The sequence below is a fragment of the Lissotriton helveticus genome, chromosome 12 (assembly GCF_964261635.1).
Source record: "Lissotriton helveticus chromosome 12, aLisHel1.1, whole genome shotgun sequence".
NCBI lineage: Eukaryota > Metazoa > Chordata > Amphibia > Caudata > Salamandridae > Lissotriton > Lissotriton helveticus.
In genome coordinates this window covers 455836802-455853257 of record NC_136073.1, presented here as the reverse complement: position 1 = coordinate 455853257, position 16456 = coordinate 455836802, and the positions used below count along the sequence as shown (strand labels likewise).

General features: G+C 43.8%; 1 protein-coding gene across 1 annotated transcript in view; it reads left to right on the top strand.

Annotated features, from left to right (window-relative positions):
- HSF4 (heat shock transcription factor 4) overlaps window positions 1–16456 on the top strand; it is a 507465-nt gene that overhangs the window by 396980 nt on the left and 94029 nt on the right. The window contains exon 9 of the mRNA XM_078670271.1: window positions 14966–15071. Within this exon, the coding sequence (XP_078526397.1) occupies window positions 14966–15071 (106 nt within the window). The remainder of the gene's footprint in view (window positions 1–14965; window positions 15072–16456) is intronic.

The following is a 16456-nucleotide window of genomic DNA, read 5'->3' as shown; positions in this document are numbered from 1 at the left end:
CATTATTCTTGCATAGACATGGGGCACGCTTTACAGCTGACAACAGTTGCTAGGCATCGTTACGAGAAACAAGGGAAACCCAAAAGAGCAGTAGGTCAGGGACCTTGGTTAGTAACATATATTACAAAAACAACGGTCCCTAGACAGTAAAGGATGTGTTGCCAGAAATAAATATATAGACTAGATAGTGGCTATATTCTTTGTCCAGCCGGACAGTATTTAATATTGTATTTAACAGTTTTCACAAAGAATTGTAGTGTGAGTTCAAGTGGGACACCAGCCGATGTCCAACTACCACACTGTGGACGAAACAAATATGGGGGGTAGGGGTGGAGGCAAGTTTGGCGGTCTGTGGATCATATGAGTAAACAGACAAGGTTATAGTAGGTACACTATTGCTTCAAATCATACAATGTGATTATGTGCATATAGTGTATTCTGGTTGACGACGTTTCGAACCCTATATGAGAATACAGAGTCATCTTCAGGACATACGATACATGTCTTCAGGTTAGTAATACATTGACATAACACACAACTGTGTGGAATAAACGGGTGCCAAAGCATAATATAATCACATTACATAATTGGAAACGGGAAAAAAGGTTGGATAAAAAACGACAAAACAGAAAATTAGAAAGGGCTAGGATTGCTGACAACATGACATATTCATGGTCGAGATATTGCAAAAGGATGTCCTAGTTATGTGCGTGAGATACCGTAGAGAATGAGGCGACAATCCAAGTGGTGGTAAAAGAGATGATCTCGCAACCATACGGAAAAGTACGATGTTTATAACCAGAGTAGTAACCAGAACGGTCAGAAGTGCATATGCAGTGATGAAGTCCATGCAAGCAAAAAAGTGCTAAAGGAGCGAAGATTAAAGGCAGACAAGTAATTTGGTACAAGGAGTAAATAGTGGTGCATGATGATAACGGGACGTGGTGAGATTAAAAACCATGTCAGCGCAGTGGAACGGGCACATACCTCGGCGGGTATGTATGGGAGCGCCTACGGGGTCAAAGCCGCGCTGCCCTCTTCAAGAAGGATGGCTGATGAGTCACGATGGTCTCTGTGAAGGTAGAGCTGAAATTAAAACCGGGACTCACTAGGAAAGGTCCTGGACGTTTGCAGGGGAATAAGCAAATTAAGACGGAGGCTTACCAGGTTAGCTGTGAATAATAGTCACTGGATGGGTGCCATCCTATGGGAGAACAGGGGAGGTCGGTAAAAATGGTGCCGATTGCGCACGAACCGTGCGAGCGACAGGGTGATGGGCAGCATGCACTCACCAAAATTGAAAAAAGGTCGGGGGCCTCAATGGGGTCCTCTCGATTCGTGGTCGGTGCTCACGATTCGTGGTCAGTGCTCACGATGTGTTCGGCGCTGAGGAGTGAAACTGAAGAGGAGGAGTGGAGAATGACACGTGGTGTCGCGACAGCCAATGGAAAGCTAAGGGAGCAATGACGGCCATCTTAGAGTGGTGAGAGGAAGGAGGTGAAGGATTAGGATAAAAGATAGACAGGCGACGCAGTGGCATTCGTGGGTGGAACTAAAAAACACTTATGATCATATCATATAAGACCAGGGATAGCAATAAGGCATTTTCCAATGTAGGAGCGGAAAGACAAGAGCATGTTTTACATTGGCAGTCAATGGCAGGATAAGGCTAACTTGATTAGAAAAATTGTGAACAATGACAGACATCTTAGAATGGTGTGAGGGCCTAAGAGCAAAGAGGTGAAGAATTAATATAAATGGATAAAAGGATAAAGAGATAAAGGATGGACAGGCGGCACAGTGACATTCATGGGTGCAATTGTGAAGAACGTAATGGTCGTACATATAGACATATTGTTATTGAACAGGGATTACAATGAGGCATTTTTCATTGGAGGAGGAGAAAAAACGAGCATATTTTACAGTAGAGATGTCCAGTCTTCAAGCCGGTTGAGACCGGTGTGGATACTGCGAGTCTTTAGAATCCATTGTAATTCCTCCTTGTTTAGGAGTTGGTGAACATCTGTGCCTCTGGGAGGGATTTTGATGGCAGAGATAATAGTCCATTTGAAATCCATTTCTATGCGGCCCATTTCAGCAAAGTGATCCACTAATGGTGCGTTTTGCGTCTTGCTTCGTACTCTGCTGCGATGTTGACACATCCTGATTCGTGCTTTCTGCGTGGTTTGCCCTATGTAACCTTATCACAGGGGCAAAATATGGCATAGATAATATTTGAACTATTACAGTTGGTAAAATGTTTGCGCCCAAACTTTATTTCATTATACACAAAGTCTTTGCCTTCAATGGTGGAATCGCACATGGTGCAGTCACCACAGTTTGCATGTCCATTAAGACGTGGGAGCCCCCACAGGTCATTGAGAGTGCCCTTAGGGTCTGTGGTGGGCAGGGCTGCACGAACAAGATGGTCCCTTATGTTTTTGGATTTTTTAAAAGCAAAGAGAGGCTTTTCCAGATCTAGTAGGCCTGCATTAATGACTGGCCAGTGTTTCTTAATGCTCTTTTTGATGGCATTAGATACCGGGGAGAAAGTGGTTACACAGACCAGCCGGTTCTGTGTTTTTTTGGGCTTAGGTTCAAGAAGTACGTCTCTAGGACAGTACCATGCTCTTTTGAGTGAACTTCGGATTAATTTACGTGGGTAGCCTCTAGTGCACAGTTTGTTGCTAAGTGTCTGTGCTTTGCGGAAGTAATCTTCCTTCATGTAGCAATTTCTTCTGATTCACAGAAATTGTGGATATGGGAGAGAGTCTCGAAGGGCTCGAGGGTGGTGGCTTTGATAGCTCAGCAGAGTGTTGCGCTCAGTCAGTTTTCTGTATAGACTGGTAATGAGCTTTCCCTCGTGGAGATGGATTTTGAGGTTTAGAAATGGGATGGAGAGATGGTCAGTGGATAGAGTAAATGTAAGGCTGCTGCAATTGTTGTTAAGCCAGTGGAGAAACTGAGAAAGAAGTGCCTGTGTGTCTTGCCAGATCATAAAAATATCATATATGTACCTCTTCCACAGGGCAATGCCGCTGTGGAAGGGGTTCATAGGCGTGAGGATGCGTCCACATTCAAGGTAATCCATGTACAGGATAGCCAAATTTGGGGTAAAAACAGCCCCCATAGAGGTACCCTTGATTTGACCATAGTATTGTTCATCAAAGAGGAAGAAGTTTTTTGTCAGGCAAATTTCGAGCAGTTGTAAGATGAATAGGGTAGGAACAGCATTGGGGCTGGGGCGTTTGTCCAGAACACGTTGAATAACAAGCATAGAGTCCGTTTGCGGAATGTTAGTATATAATGACTCCAAATCCAAAGTGCACATTGTTTTGGATGTGGGGTCAAAGGGGTATTCTTCTAAAAAATATCATATGATCCACAGACCGCCAAACTTGCCTCCACCCCTACCCCCCAAGTTTGTTTCGTCCACAGTGTGGTAGTTGGACATCGGCTGGTGTCCCACTTGAACTCACACTACAATTCTTTGTGAAAACTGTTAAATACAAAATAAATACTGTCCAGCTGGACAAAGAATATAGCAACTATTTAGTCTATATTTATTTCTGGCTACACAACCTTTACTGTCTAGGGACCGTTGTTTTTGTAACAGTTGCTAGGCAACATAGCCTCTAGCAGGTATGGGCGACTTGAGACACTCTAACTCGAGACACTGCAGTTATTATGAGACACAGAGATTAAAAAATATACTCTGTTTCCTTATTCGCTTTTTCCTCGTCTTTTAACAGCCCAATTTTTCCCATAGAAATATGAGTATAAAGATGGTAAAAAGTCCAAGACTAAGTAACCCCAAAGCAAAATAACTCACAGTTGTTTTTTTCATGATCAGGATTAGGGAAGAAGTTTTTTAATAGCGCTATTTCACCAAATAGCGGCGTTCCAGAAGTAGAGGCTACATATCCTTACTGTCCTCTGCACAGGACCAACTCATCGCCAAAAATTGTAGTAATTACAAGATCCAAATGAGTTTCCAGGAGATTTATTCGTAATCCAAATTTAACATGCGTAGCCTCCAACAGCTTTCAAAGAATGACCATTCCTAGAATTCTATACAGATCCATTCCACAACATCATAGCTTACCTCATATGATTCTACATTCCGCACACTGCTCTTCAGCGGAGCTCTCACAAAGGGTGTGTTAGAAATGCCTAAATAATATTTCCCCTTTGACATGTTTCTATAGGGAAGTGTCAGAGACAGTAAAAAATAAACAATCAAAAGCAAAAAACTTTCAGGCTAAAAAATATATATTTTTTTTAAATGCATGAGCAAGAATTAACAATTTGAGAAAGGAAAACTCCGGGCCATCACACCTACAAGGACAAAAAGAATGAAACAACTTTCGGTGTTGCTTGCACTTTATTTAATCCCCCTCCCTTCCCCTAACACCAACTCCCACCCATGAATGTGCATGTCAGTGTGAAATATCCGCCAGCATATCCAATTCTGTGTGTAAAACGCCAGATACATGCTACCCCTAAGTACATGTATTATTAAATAAAAGTACCACTTTTAAACATGATTGTTTCACTTTCTGCCCTTTTCCTGGCCATGACGCTGCTTACACTTCACTTAATCTCCCTGTGCCTTCCCCCAACACCACCTCCCGCCCCAAAGTATGCACACGTTACTTTCATATGGCAGCATTCCTAACTCCCATTTCTGCGCGACACTTCTCCATCCCCCAAATCTATGATACATACTTTATTTAAAGGAACATGCTCTCTCCCTTGTAGACCTTTCCAGTTGCATTATTTATTATTGTTTACAGCCTTATGAAGCATGACGTTCCGCTTCTAGACCTTTTCTATTGGGAATTTGGAGCAACTGCTCATTACCTGCCCTCCTCACTCGGGATGTAGCCTGTTAACATATTGGATGCATATCAATCAAACAGGCTCTACCAAATCTAAGGGCCTGTGTAAAAAAGGATGTTCTTTGCCTGCCATTAGGAGTGCATACTTTCAGTTTGGAGGAAGAGCTCATTCATTCTGGAATCTATTCTTCACAGAAAAGAAGACTAGACAGATATTTTATTTCCATGATGTGGTGCACAGAGAGACTATCATTTTGGTGAAGCATGCTTTGTCAGTGCAGTGTGTTAGACAAGCATATAGGAATGAAAAAAAAAGATATGACCGCCTTTTGATTTGCTCTCAAATATAAACATTTGTTTGGAGTTTCCTAATTTTTTTCAATCAAATTAAAACTTGTCATTTGATTCAGGAAAACTGAGTGGAAACACAAACTACCAGTACCATTGGCATATTTCATCTGTATTGAAACATATTTTCTTTGGAAATGAATGCTGGCAACTCCTGCAAGGAACCAGTTTAAAGTGAAGAGAGCTGGCAAAAAACAACAACATTTTTATGCATGATGAAGTAAAAACATTAACATGTATCATATCAGGCCTGTGGAGCTCAAGTATTCAACATTTTTGCAAGGCAGTTTTAAGTGTCAGGGCAGACTAGAACACATCACTAACACAAGGTTACTATCCTGCACTCTTGTGCAGCACTATACAAGCACACCTGATATCACACTTCCCACTAGCTGAAACATTTAAAAAATGTACCTGCAGTAGTGAGCTGAAGTGTGATATTACATTGCTCACTGGTACTAACAGTAACTATGGCACCTCCGTGGACCTAGTGTCAACCAGTCTGAGGCACCTAAAAGTAATTCAGTTCAGGGTGAGCACTAAACAAAAACACCTCTCCTATATGGTTTAACAAACAATAATGTTGCTTTACATACTTCACCAGTAGCTGAGATTAATTCAAGCACTCCACCCATCACTTTTTGCTTTTTGACAGTGCGATACCTTAAGCGCAGTAGGCATGCCCAAATTTGGGTTCAGTGTGCACTGTGCCACAGTACTCACGCTATACTTCACTGCTGAGTCCTAACTAAGAAAAAACCTGCGTGGCATTTCTTATGGTTCTGGTTATTTTTAGAATGCTCAGAAGGTATGTTAAGAAATAGTTGCATACAGGCCTGGTGACGCTCTGGAAGCATTTCACATAATTCCAACACTACACATGTTAAACACATCTTCAGTGGCTTACCAGTTTGTGTTGTATTTATTCTCCTGGGTATTGGTAGTTAATTATGTAAAGACACCGTTGGCTCTATTTTTCCATTGAACTAATATATTCACTTGAGACTGTGTTTCACAGGGCACACAACTTGACACAGTACTATAATGTAGCAATTTTTCAGAGAAGCGCCCCAGCTCACAAGACAACCTTACCAAAAGGTATGGTTTAGGTAAGGTTGTTTTTGTTTATTTTTCGTTCTCGTTCCATTCCCCTCCCTGACTGCCACTTAACTTTTGTTACAGCCATGAAGAAGCTATAGGCATTCTGTTGAGCAAAACACGTGTTGGATGTGATCCCACCTTTTAGTAGTAACTCCTCTAAGGTCATAAACCCTAGGTAGCTTTGCAACACAGCTACTTCACAGCAAAAAACACCCTCCAGGACTTAACATTCAAATAAAACGACAGATATATTCTCCCAGATCTCATTTAAAGAACTTGGACTATTATGGCCAAGTCGTATTAACAATCAAACATGGCAGTGGTCTTTTTGCCGGCTTTCCTAAAACCTGTACCACACAAGTAAAATAAGTTCCTAACACAGCAGCCAAACTCTTTCCAAGAGCTAGGAAAGTCATCCACATTAAATCAGTACTGGCATCACAGAATTGGCTACTACTACAAACAGTGAAACAGCTGTTATAATGTTCTGCATTGGCTATAGCAGACTCTCAATAGAGTCCATATGTAGTCACTGGGAGCATGCACTCGTATGGGCAAGTGCCCTCCCCCATCCGAAGGTGGTATGCTTCATCATTGGGCTTGCTCCGCAATGTATTAAATGCAATAAAAATATATAATTAACAAAATACCATTCCACATAATTCCACTCTATAACACTCAATCCCACTCCACATAATTCCAGTACACTCAACAACACATAATTCCACTATACATCACCCCACATAATTCCACTACACAAATTCACACCACACAATTCCACCACACACAATTCAGCAACAGACAATTCCAAACCAACCCACATAATTACACTCTACACTATTACATCCGCTCCTTTCCAATCTAAAACACATGGGTAAAAGACATTATCATTTACAACGTCAATACCTCTAACTCTCACAAATGCGAGACCAATTTGAATTGCAAATGCTTGTTATACTTGGGGCCAACTTTGAAGTGGAATAAACTTCTGAAGTCCCCCCACACCCCCAACAGAAGTGACTGGAATATCATGCTTCCCTGCCCAGGTCCCAGTCCGTCTGGGGCACAGTAGAGTAGTGTGAAGTTCTGTGTGTGTGAATGGATGCAGACTCTTTGAAGTGCAAGTGGAATGTGCACAGCTCCCCCCCATCCTGCTTGGATGGCCCATTCTGCCAACACCAAATCACTCTATTGTATGGCTGTCTGGGAGAAATACACAAAGGCCAACTGCCAACCACACATTGTTATGTGACCCAGGAAACAGGCTGCAGCCACCAAATGCTTAGGACAAGAAAATGCAAACTTTTTAAAAGTGCCATTTTTTTTAATTGTGACATAAAATCCAACTTTACCAATGAAGAGGATTGTAAATTACAGTTCCTTAGACACCAAACATGACATTTCTTCTTGCTCCTGAACAAAGTTACACTTATTAAATGTAATAAGTGTACCCAATTGTAACAAGGCGCAAAGACGGATCCCAGCCAATTCGCCAGGGAGAGACTCACGTTTAGGACACGGAGAACTTTGATGCTCAATACCAAACGTGTTATCCCAATAAAACCCTCTTTACCTGCAAGACCTGGTGTCACTCTCCTCCCTGGTTTGCAACCTGTTACTTCAGTTGGTCCTGATCCACATCCACAATCCCCTTTTCCCGGCAGTCCTGAGCAGCCTGCCCTGTCTACACCAATATTATCCTATGGGAGAAGTAGTCCTCAAAGTAGTGGAAAACAAATGTGTAAGTTTTTCACTACCAGCACATGTAAAACTGATAAGTACATGTTCAGCTTTTTAAGTACTATGTCCCCTGCCAAACCATGTATTCCCTGGACTGGAAACAAGCATTCCTGGCCCGTTTCGGGATAACACCCCTCATCAGCCAGGCTAGCTTAAATTGAGTGGCAAAGTGAGTCAGGGACCCACGTCTGGGCATACCCCAGTTAGGGCCTGGCCGTTCGGGCTGGACTGTTCCCATGAGGCACAGGGTCAAGACTGATTTGCATATGGCTGAGTCCAAACTGGGGTGGCGAAGTGAGCTAAAGTACGGTGATGGATTTAACTAAGATCTGTGATTGGGGGTGAGTGTCTGAAAAGTTTCATCACTCCGTCCAGCATCTTCGTGTGTTCTCAAGTCATACTAGCACTTTGCAGACAAGTTCAACAATATATTTCAAGATCTTGCATTACTACAAATCTGATTACCTTAACCAAAAATAAACATAAACCAATTTATTTTTCGACACAAGCACAAAATTAGCCCCCGTCACTCAAATAAGCACAGGGACAACAACTAGGTCACTAAATCTCAAATATGACAAAAACATCACAGTAATCAAACCACCTAATGAACTGGAAATCAAAAGCCCATAACCAAAAATCTACATGCAGTGTAATTCATGACTCCACACACACACCAGCTGTCTCAAAGTACAAATCGCTCAATGTATTAACAAATCGCCACAATCACTTACAGAACATTCCACCCTATTAATACACTCTATCCTTTGCTTGGGAACAGCTCTAGAACACTGCAAATAATCCAATTTAGGTCTGGCCATGGAAAGCAGAGAATGTGGACAGACTTCAGAACAGTGAGGAAAGTTATGTTGGGGTTGAGCTGTTATCACCAAAAACTGGGTGATATCTCTTTGATAATCTGCATGACTGTCATAGTACCTATATGTGGGGCCAGCAATGGTGTTGTGCTCAAGAATTAATTTTGAGTGATAAGATAGTGATAATATTTCAAAACATCATTTAAAAATGCAGTCAATAATGAAGGCTGAATCAAAACGTGAGTTTGTGATCAGTAATGAAGACAAAACCATGAAAGTTATTAAAATAATGATGTGCAATACAGAAAAGTAAAAATATAGCAATCTTAATAATCAGTCAAAATACATAGAAATCAATTGCCACAAAGACTCTCCAGGTTTAAATCAAATGCAGCATTAAGCAAAATTTGCAAAATAGACTAACTGCTAAATGTGCAGCAAATTGACAGAGAGATGAGCAGCATTGCTGGCAGAGACCAAATAAGATCTGTCTCGCTCCCCCCTCCCAGTTTGAGGGTCTTTTATAATGAATTTCACCATAGAATGTGATGAGAAATGCAATGTCAGCATTGTGTAAGTATAAGTATCAATATAACAGCAATTTACATTTCAGCATTACAAAATGTAATATAATCCCACTATCCTAACACAATCCCTTTACATGAATATTGATTCACCCCTTTGGGCCTAATGTTATCAAAGGTGTCCAAACAAATTAGTTACATGAACAATGAAAAGACTCATGAATAAATGCAATACAGTGTGCAAGCACGAAGAGCCTTGAAAGTAACTAAACACTTCATGTAGAGTTCTTTGAGAACAATATGTTGTATACAATAAACAGTGTACGTTATGCTGCCTGCATTGTCAATGGAAAATATAAACACACAATAAATATTAAACTGCAGTAATTGCATTTTAAAAATGGAGTCGAGGCCCAGTTAGCCCGTGCTAGAAAACCAAAATTATAAACATCACAGCTTTTTCATTTTAAATCCTAATGACTAATTTTAATAGGCACATATGATTCTAATCAGAAAATAATTCCAGATTAGAACACACCAGATGCAAGTAATCGGCAAACACTGTGCTACACAAATGCCCAGAAGCATAACTTCTACAAGTGACTTGTGCATTTATTCAGTGAGAAAATATTACTTTGTCTCCCTGCAAAAATATTTTAATTACAGTTTAACATTCTGGGCATATTGCAAAATGCCACAAGGCCCATTTATGCACTGAGATTATATTTCATAGCACTGATCTAACCCCCTTGTTAACTTTTTAATAAGAATCCAGGTGACTTCAATGTGTAGTGAGAACTTGTTTCTTAAAATAGCCTTTGATTTATAGCCATCGATAATTTAGTTCTTACAATTTAAATAAATAAAATTCAATAAAAATATACATTACATTAATTAAAAGGTTGCTTAAATGGCATCCTTTTTCAGGTAACAGCAAACATTGTTTGCAGCATGAAAATGATATTATGCAAAAACTGCTATTACATTTTTAGGTTTCGCCCTGGCCGTAGCACTGCATAAGCAGTGCTCCGCCCAGGGCGAAATCTTATGTCCTACATATGGGGCTTTGGTCCCGCCTCTGTCTTCCATTGGTTAGCTCCATAAATGGAGGCTAGCCATTGGAAGAGATTGGCTGTCAATCACGCTTTCCCCTTGAAAACGCGATTCGGGGGCGTTTCCGTGTGGTTTTTTAAGTCCCGCCCTCTCCTCTTCCCATTGGCTGGAATTTTACCTTCCAGCCAATGGGAAGGGGAGAGCACGAAAAACACGCCCCCGAATCTGCCGGCCGGGACACCCCGTGACGTCATTCCCCGGGCCGGGCTGTGATTGGCTGCCGGCCCGGGACCTGACTTGTTACCTGTAGTGCAGAATTTTTGCTTTAACTACTGTAAAGCGGAGAAAAAATTCAAATGCTTTAAAGGTCAATTTTTAAATGCATATTAGATTGTAGAATAGTGAACATTATCTGAAGTGATGGGGATGTTTCTTTCTTCGTGGAACCTTAGTAGCAGGTGCAGAGGGCACTCTGGGGGAAGGATAGCAAACATTCACTGCCCTTTTCTGATATTGTTATAAGTTGATGCTCCATCAGGCAGATTTGACTAGGCTTTGTCCAAAAAGCAATCACCGTACAATAAACGCGAACCTCATATAGTTTAAAGTATTGTTTTATTATCATTTGGGGTTGCCCGGCACTCACAGCCTTGCCCGGAGCGGAAACCCGTCCTCATCCCCAATATGGGGCTGCTTTCTCGAAGCTGCCCATGGCTCTCCGTGCCCATAATCCGGGGTTGGGTGGATAATAATGGACACCAACCCGCCTCTTTGGGTTCAGTGAGTCAAACCTGTACCAAGCTACACGCACATTAGCCGCTGTCTCGTGCCCGCGCTAACGCTCGCGCCGATAGCGCGTCTTCAGGAAGTGCAGGCAGGTGCCTTTCCTTCCGAAGAGCCGGCACGTGCCTTTCTTTCCCTGAGATGTCTCTGGCTCTGATACCCACGGGGACGCGGCTGATGAGAGCACTTTCCAGCTCTCTTTGCTCCGGCATTTCTTCCATTAAAAGCTTTTCTCTGGGGGCTTGTCGAGCATCTAATGGGCAAGACTACTGTGCCCGTGTGCGGAGGAGGCGGCTGTGGCCCCCCCTCTTCTCGCAGCATCCTTGTTTAACATCCTCGTGATGTGGCACTTCCGCTTCCCGGCCTGAAAACGCCTGTTCCTTTTAGGAGGGTTGAGTTTAGCCGTATTAGTATGGTGGCCTGGTGTTTTGGGGGTCTTATCTTTTGGTTCTTCGTGACTTATCTCAAAAAATATTCGTCTTGTCAATCATGCACAAATATCTTGATATAACATGATACGTGCCTTACATTTTTTAAGTATTTTGTACTGTCTTGAAGCGTTTCACCTTCGTACATCAGATTGTATCTCTACATTGAGACACCTTTATTAAAATTAAGAGTTTTTAAACAAGAACTGAGATGTATTTCTGTCCGCGCTGTGATGATAATGCTACTAGTGAATCAAGAGGCAAGTCAGTTGATAAATGAACCCTGGATGTGGCCTAGAATGTTATCGATATAACAACGTTATAGCCTATTCATTGAAATGCAAGATAGATTTTTGTACAGCACACATCCTGAAGTCACATATTTGAAGGTGCTTTCATATGAGATAATGAACACAAAGAAGGTTCGGTGGAATAGTATTTGCTAGGATCACATGTGCGATGACGTAACCTGCCGAGACTACCCCGTGGACTGCCCCAACGCTGAGATCCCCTTCGGAGAGTGCTGCCCAGTCTGCCCTAATGGCGATGGTAATGCCCGACTTATGGTTCCACAGGTGGTGTTTGCGGCTGCCATTTTTTCATGTAGCTGGGGCGGGCGGGTTGCGAGTTTGATCGGGAGCCTGGCCCTCCACATCATTGACTCGGAAAGAGAGCAGGCAGGAGATTGATGGCTACTATGTCCTCCCTGGCCCAGCTGCTACCTCAGTGATTGCTTCATGTCGCTCCGGTGCGTAGATGTGCTGAGGTCAGGGCCGCGCTGCCTGCTACACGCCTGCTCTCATGAACTCTGCCGATGGAAGTGACACCGGGTGCAGCCACCGAGCAGAATGTAAATGGGCCAGGCTGCACCCGGTGCAATGACAACGTTGTTTCTTGGATTGTGTGTGGACAATTGAGTGCCTGTTTCGGTCTGAAAGTATTGCTGGTGTGTTTGTGTGCGAGTCTGTGAGTGAGCGTGTGTTTGTGCGTGTGCAGATGTATGCAACATCATGTGCGATGACGTAACCTGCGGAGACTACCCCGTGGACTGCCCCAACGCTGAGATCCCCTTCGGAGAGTGCTGCCCAGTCTGCCCCAATGGCGACGGTAATGCCCGACTTATGGTTCCACAGGTGGTGAAAGGAGTGGGGGAGGGTGGGGGGAGCAGAGGGCGGCTTCCTGTCCAGTTTGGCGTCCGACCGACGAATTGTAGAGCATGCACCTGGGTGTGCAATGACAACGTTGTTTCTTGGATTGTGTGTGGACAATAGAGTGCCTGTTTGGGTGTGAAAGTATTGCTGGTCTGTTTGTGTGCGAGTCTGTGAGTGAGCGTGTGTTTGTGCGTGTGCAGATGTTTGCAACATCATGTGCGATGACGTAACCTGCGGAGACTACCCCGTGGACTGCCCCAACGCTGAGATCCCCTTCGGAGAGTGCTGCCCAGTCTGCCCCAATGGCGACAGTAATGCCCGACTTATGGTTCCACAGGTGGTGAAAGGAGTGGGGGAGTGTGGGGGGAGCAGAGGGCGGCTTCCTGTCCAGTTTGGCGTCCGACCGACGAATTGTAGAGCATGCACCTGGGTGTGCAATGACAACGTTGTTTCTTGGATTGTGTGTGGACAATTGAGTGCCTGTTTCGGTGTGAAAGTATTGCTGGTGTGTTTGTGTGCGAGTCTGTGAGTGAGCGTGTGTTTGTGCGTGTGCAGATGTATGCAACATCATGTGCGATGACGTAACCTGCGGAGACTACCCCGTGGACTGCCCCAACGCTGAGATCCCCTTCGGAGAGTGCCGCCCAGTCTGCCCCAATGGCAACTGTAATGCCCGACTTATGGTTCCACAGGTGGTGAAAGGAGTGGGGGAGGGTGGGGGGAGCAGAGGGCGGCTTCCTGTCCAGTTTGGCGTCCGACCGACGAATTGTAGAGCATGCACCTGGGTGTGCAATGACAATGTTGTTTCTTGGATTGTGTGTGGACAATTGAGTGCCTGTTTCGGTGTGAAAGTATTGCTGGTGTGTTTGTGTGCGAGTCTGTGAGTGAGCGTGTGTGTTTGTGCGTGTGCAATGTATGGGGTTTGTGAGGCTTGGGATATGTATGTGTTTGGTGAGTCTTTGGGAACCCGCGCCATCCGCTAGATGGGGACACGATCCCCAGTCCCTGTGACCTTGGGGCCCTGCCCGCCCCCAGCCGGTCTCCTCCCAGGCCCCATCCCACTGGCACAGCTGTAACTGCCGGACACTTCCAGGGCCTCCGGGAGCCACAGACGCTCAGACGTTATCCGGCGAGGAGTCCTGCTTGCTGCTCCGTTCCCAGGCTCCGAGCTTGCGGGGCAGATGACTCCGGCCTAATGCCTCCCCGCCTCGCAGCCCCGGGCCCGTATTAAATATGGTTTACTTTACACTCGGAGAAGGACACAGATCTGAATGGGCGTGTGTCAATCACAAAAACCAATGTTTGAAAAGTGTGTTACAGAGTCGGAGCTGAAAACACCACTTTCCCTTCATTACACGAACTTTAACACTTTTATAACATTGCATGTTTAAAGCTGCATGCCTTACGTGTAATCCGGAGTACGTAAATATGTATGTCAAGTGCATGTCCCACTATACACTGTCACACACATGGCTACTACGCCTTGTATATAATGCTGCAACATTATTCCCGTATTTAAATTTCATTATTTGTGTATATACCTATAGTCACGTTTGTAAAAACACACACTAAGAGTGGTTACTACACACAAACTCGCACACAAATATAGGCAGCTGTGGGTTACTCTAGGTATAACATGCAGCGTGTCTTTACAAAAGTATCTGTTTGCGATATTTCATGAAAGTGCACATTATATATCTGATATATGTATGTGATATCAAGCTACGACCTGCACAAACTCATATAGCTATATAAAATATAAAAAATATTGCAAGTACGAGTAAGTCCATGAACACGTGCATGTTTCGAATGCATGTGTGTTGAGAGGTGGCGGTAGTAGGGTAGATAGTGTTTCTGTGGCTGTGTGTGTGACTGTGTATGTGTGTGTGTGTGGCTCTGTAGGTATGTATGTGTGTGGGATTCTGTGTGGGTTTGTGTGTGGCATTTGCGAGAGATGAAGCTATTGGCATTGTAAATGACAATGGCATTTATTTATCTGTTTTCAAAACCAACACATAAATAAAAATGTTGTTATTTACAATGCCAATAGCTCTAACTTTTTCAAAGGCGAGACCGTTGCATTGTAAATGCTTGTTGATTGTGGGCCTAGTAACAATAAAATAGCAGCTCTCTTCTGCTTTGCCATAAATAATATAAAATATACCTTTGTTTTTGCAGGACAGAGATGGGCGACCCTTTGGACAACTCTGAGATGAGCCTAGAAGGCCTTCAGCTTCTGCTTCGAAGCCAGCACTATAACCTGGAATCTTCCAGTGTTTTGGATGTGAGTCTGTCACCTCTTTTAATGTCTGTCATTAGAAACCTAATGACTGTACATAATTATTCTGAGAACCACAGTGTGAATGCCTTATAAGGAATTCAGGAGTTTTCGAAAATGCTGAAGTTGCTGATAAGCTTTGTAGGTGCGTAAGTGTATTCAATCGCAAGTAAGATTTGCCTGCAATGTCACTGACTCTGTCCCAGACTTGCTGAACTTTCGAGACATTAGTGTGGGCAGAAATATGCAAGTCTGCAAAAGGCAAGGATTGTGAATCTGTGACAGACAGTCATATGTCAGACCTGGTGCACCTTTCTTATATCAAAGGACTAGCAGCCCGTCCCGACGTTGTCCGGGTATGAAATAGAATGTGTGTAATGTGTGTATTTGGCAAGGGCAATTTATTTTAAAATCTCGCGGTAGACAAAACATTTTTGTTTCATTAGAATAGGGACGGGGAAGGCCCAGCTGCAGCCCTGGTTGATGTTAGCAGGCACGTGTAATTGGTGCAGTGATCCGCCGCTTAAGCCCAGCTACAGCCCTGGCTGATGTTAGCAGGCGCGTGTAATGTCGTTGAATGAGAGAGTTATCAGCCGCGGGTAAATCCGTTTAATGAGAGAATTGAGTGACAGCGAGTAGGAGAGGCTGCAGTAATTGTCCCCGCAGACACGCTCATTTGCGTGTTCCCCCGCTTGAGGCCCAGATGCAGGCCTGTTTGATGTTAGCAGGCGCGTGTTCCCCGCTTGAGGCCCAGCTGCAGCCCTGGCTGATGTTATCAGGCGCGTGTAATTACTGTACTGATCCGCCGCCTGAGCCCGGCTAGAGCCCTGGTTGATGGTAGCAGGCACGTGTAATTTCGTTGAATGAGAGAGTTCAGTAACAGCGCGCAGGAGAGGCTGCAGTAACGTTACTTACCAGGCCTCCAGGTGAACGCATTTGTCACGCCCCCAGCAGACGGCCACAGCAGATGATCTTCTGATTAATGTACGACCCACATGGCATGAAGGGCGGAATGTAGCACATGCCCCCAGCGTTTCTCACGCCCCCAGTGTGCCCCTTGATGTGGTGCAGCTGGGCCTTCTCCGTCCCGATTCTAATGAAACAAAAAATTTTGTCTAAATAAATTGCCCTTGCCAAATACACACATTACACTTCATACCCGGACAACGTCGGGACGGGCTGCTAGTCAGTGTTAAAGTGCCCAGAGTACCTAAACCAGCAAAAACGAAGTCCAGCATAACGGTCAAAAATACAGGAGGCAGAAGCAAAAAGACAGGGGAAACCACACGGAGGATGCCAGGTCTAACATTACTCACATAGATTAATATATATGATCTTTTTATAGTGTATACATATCTCTTACATACAGATCTAGGAAAACTCAAAAACCT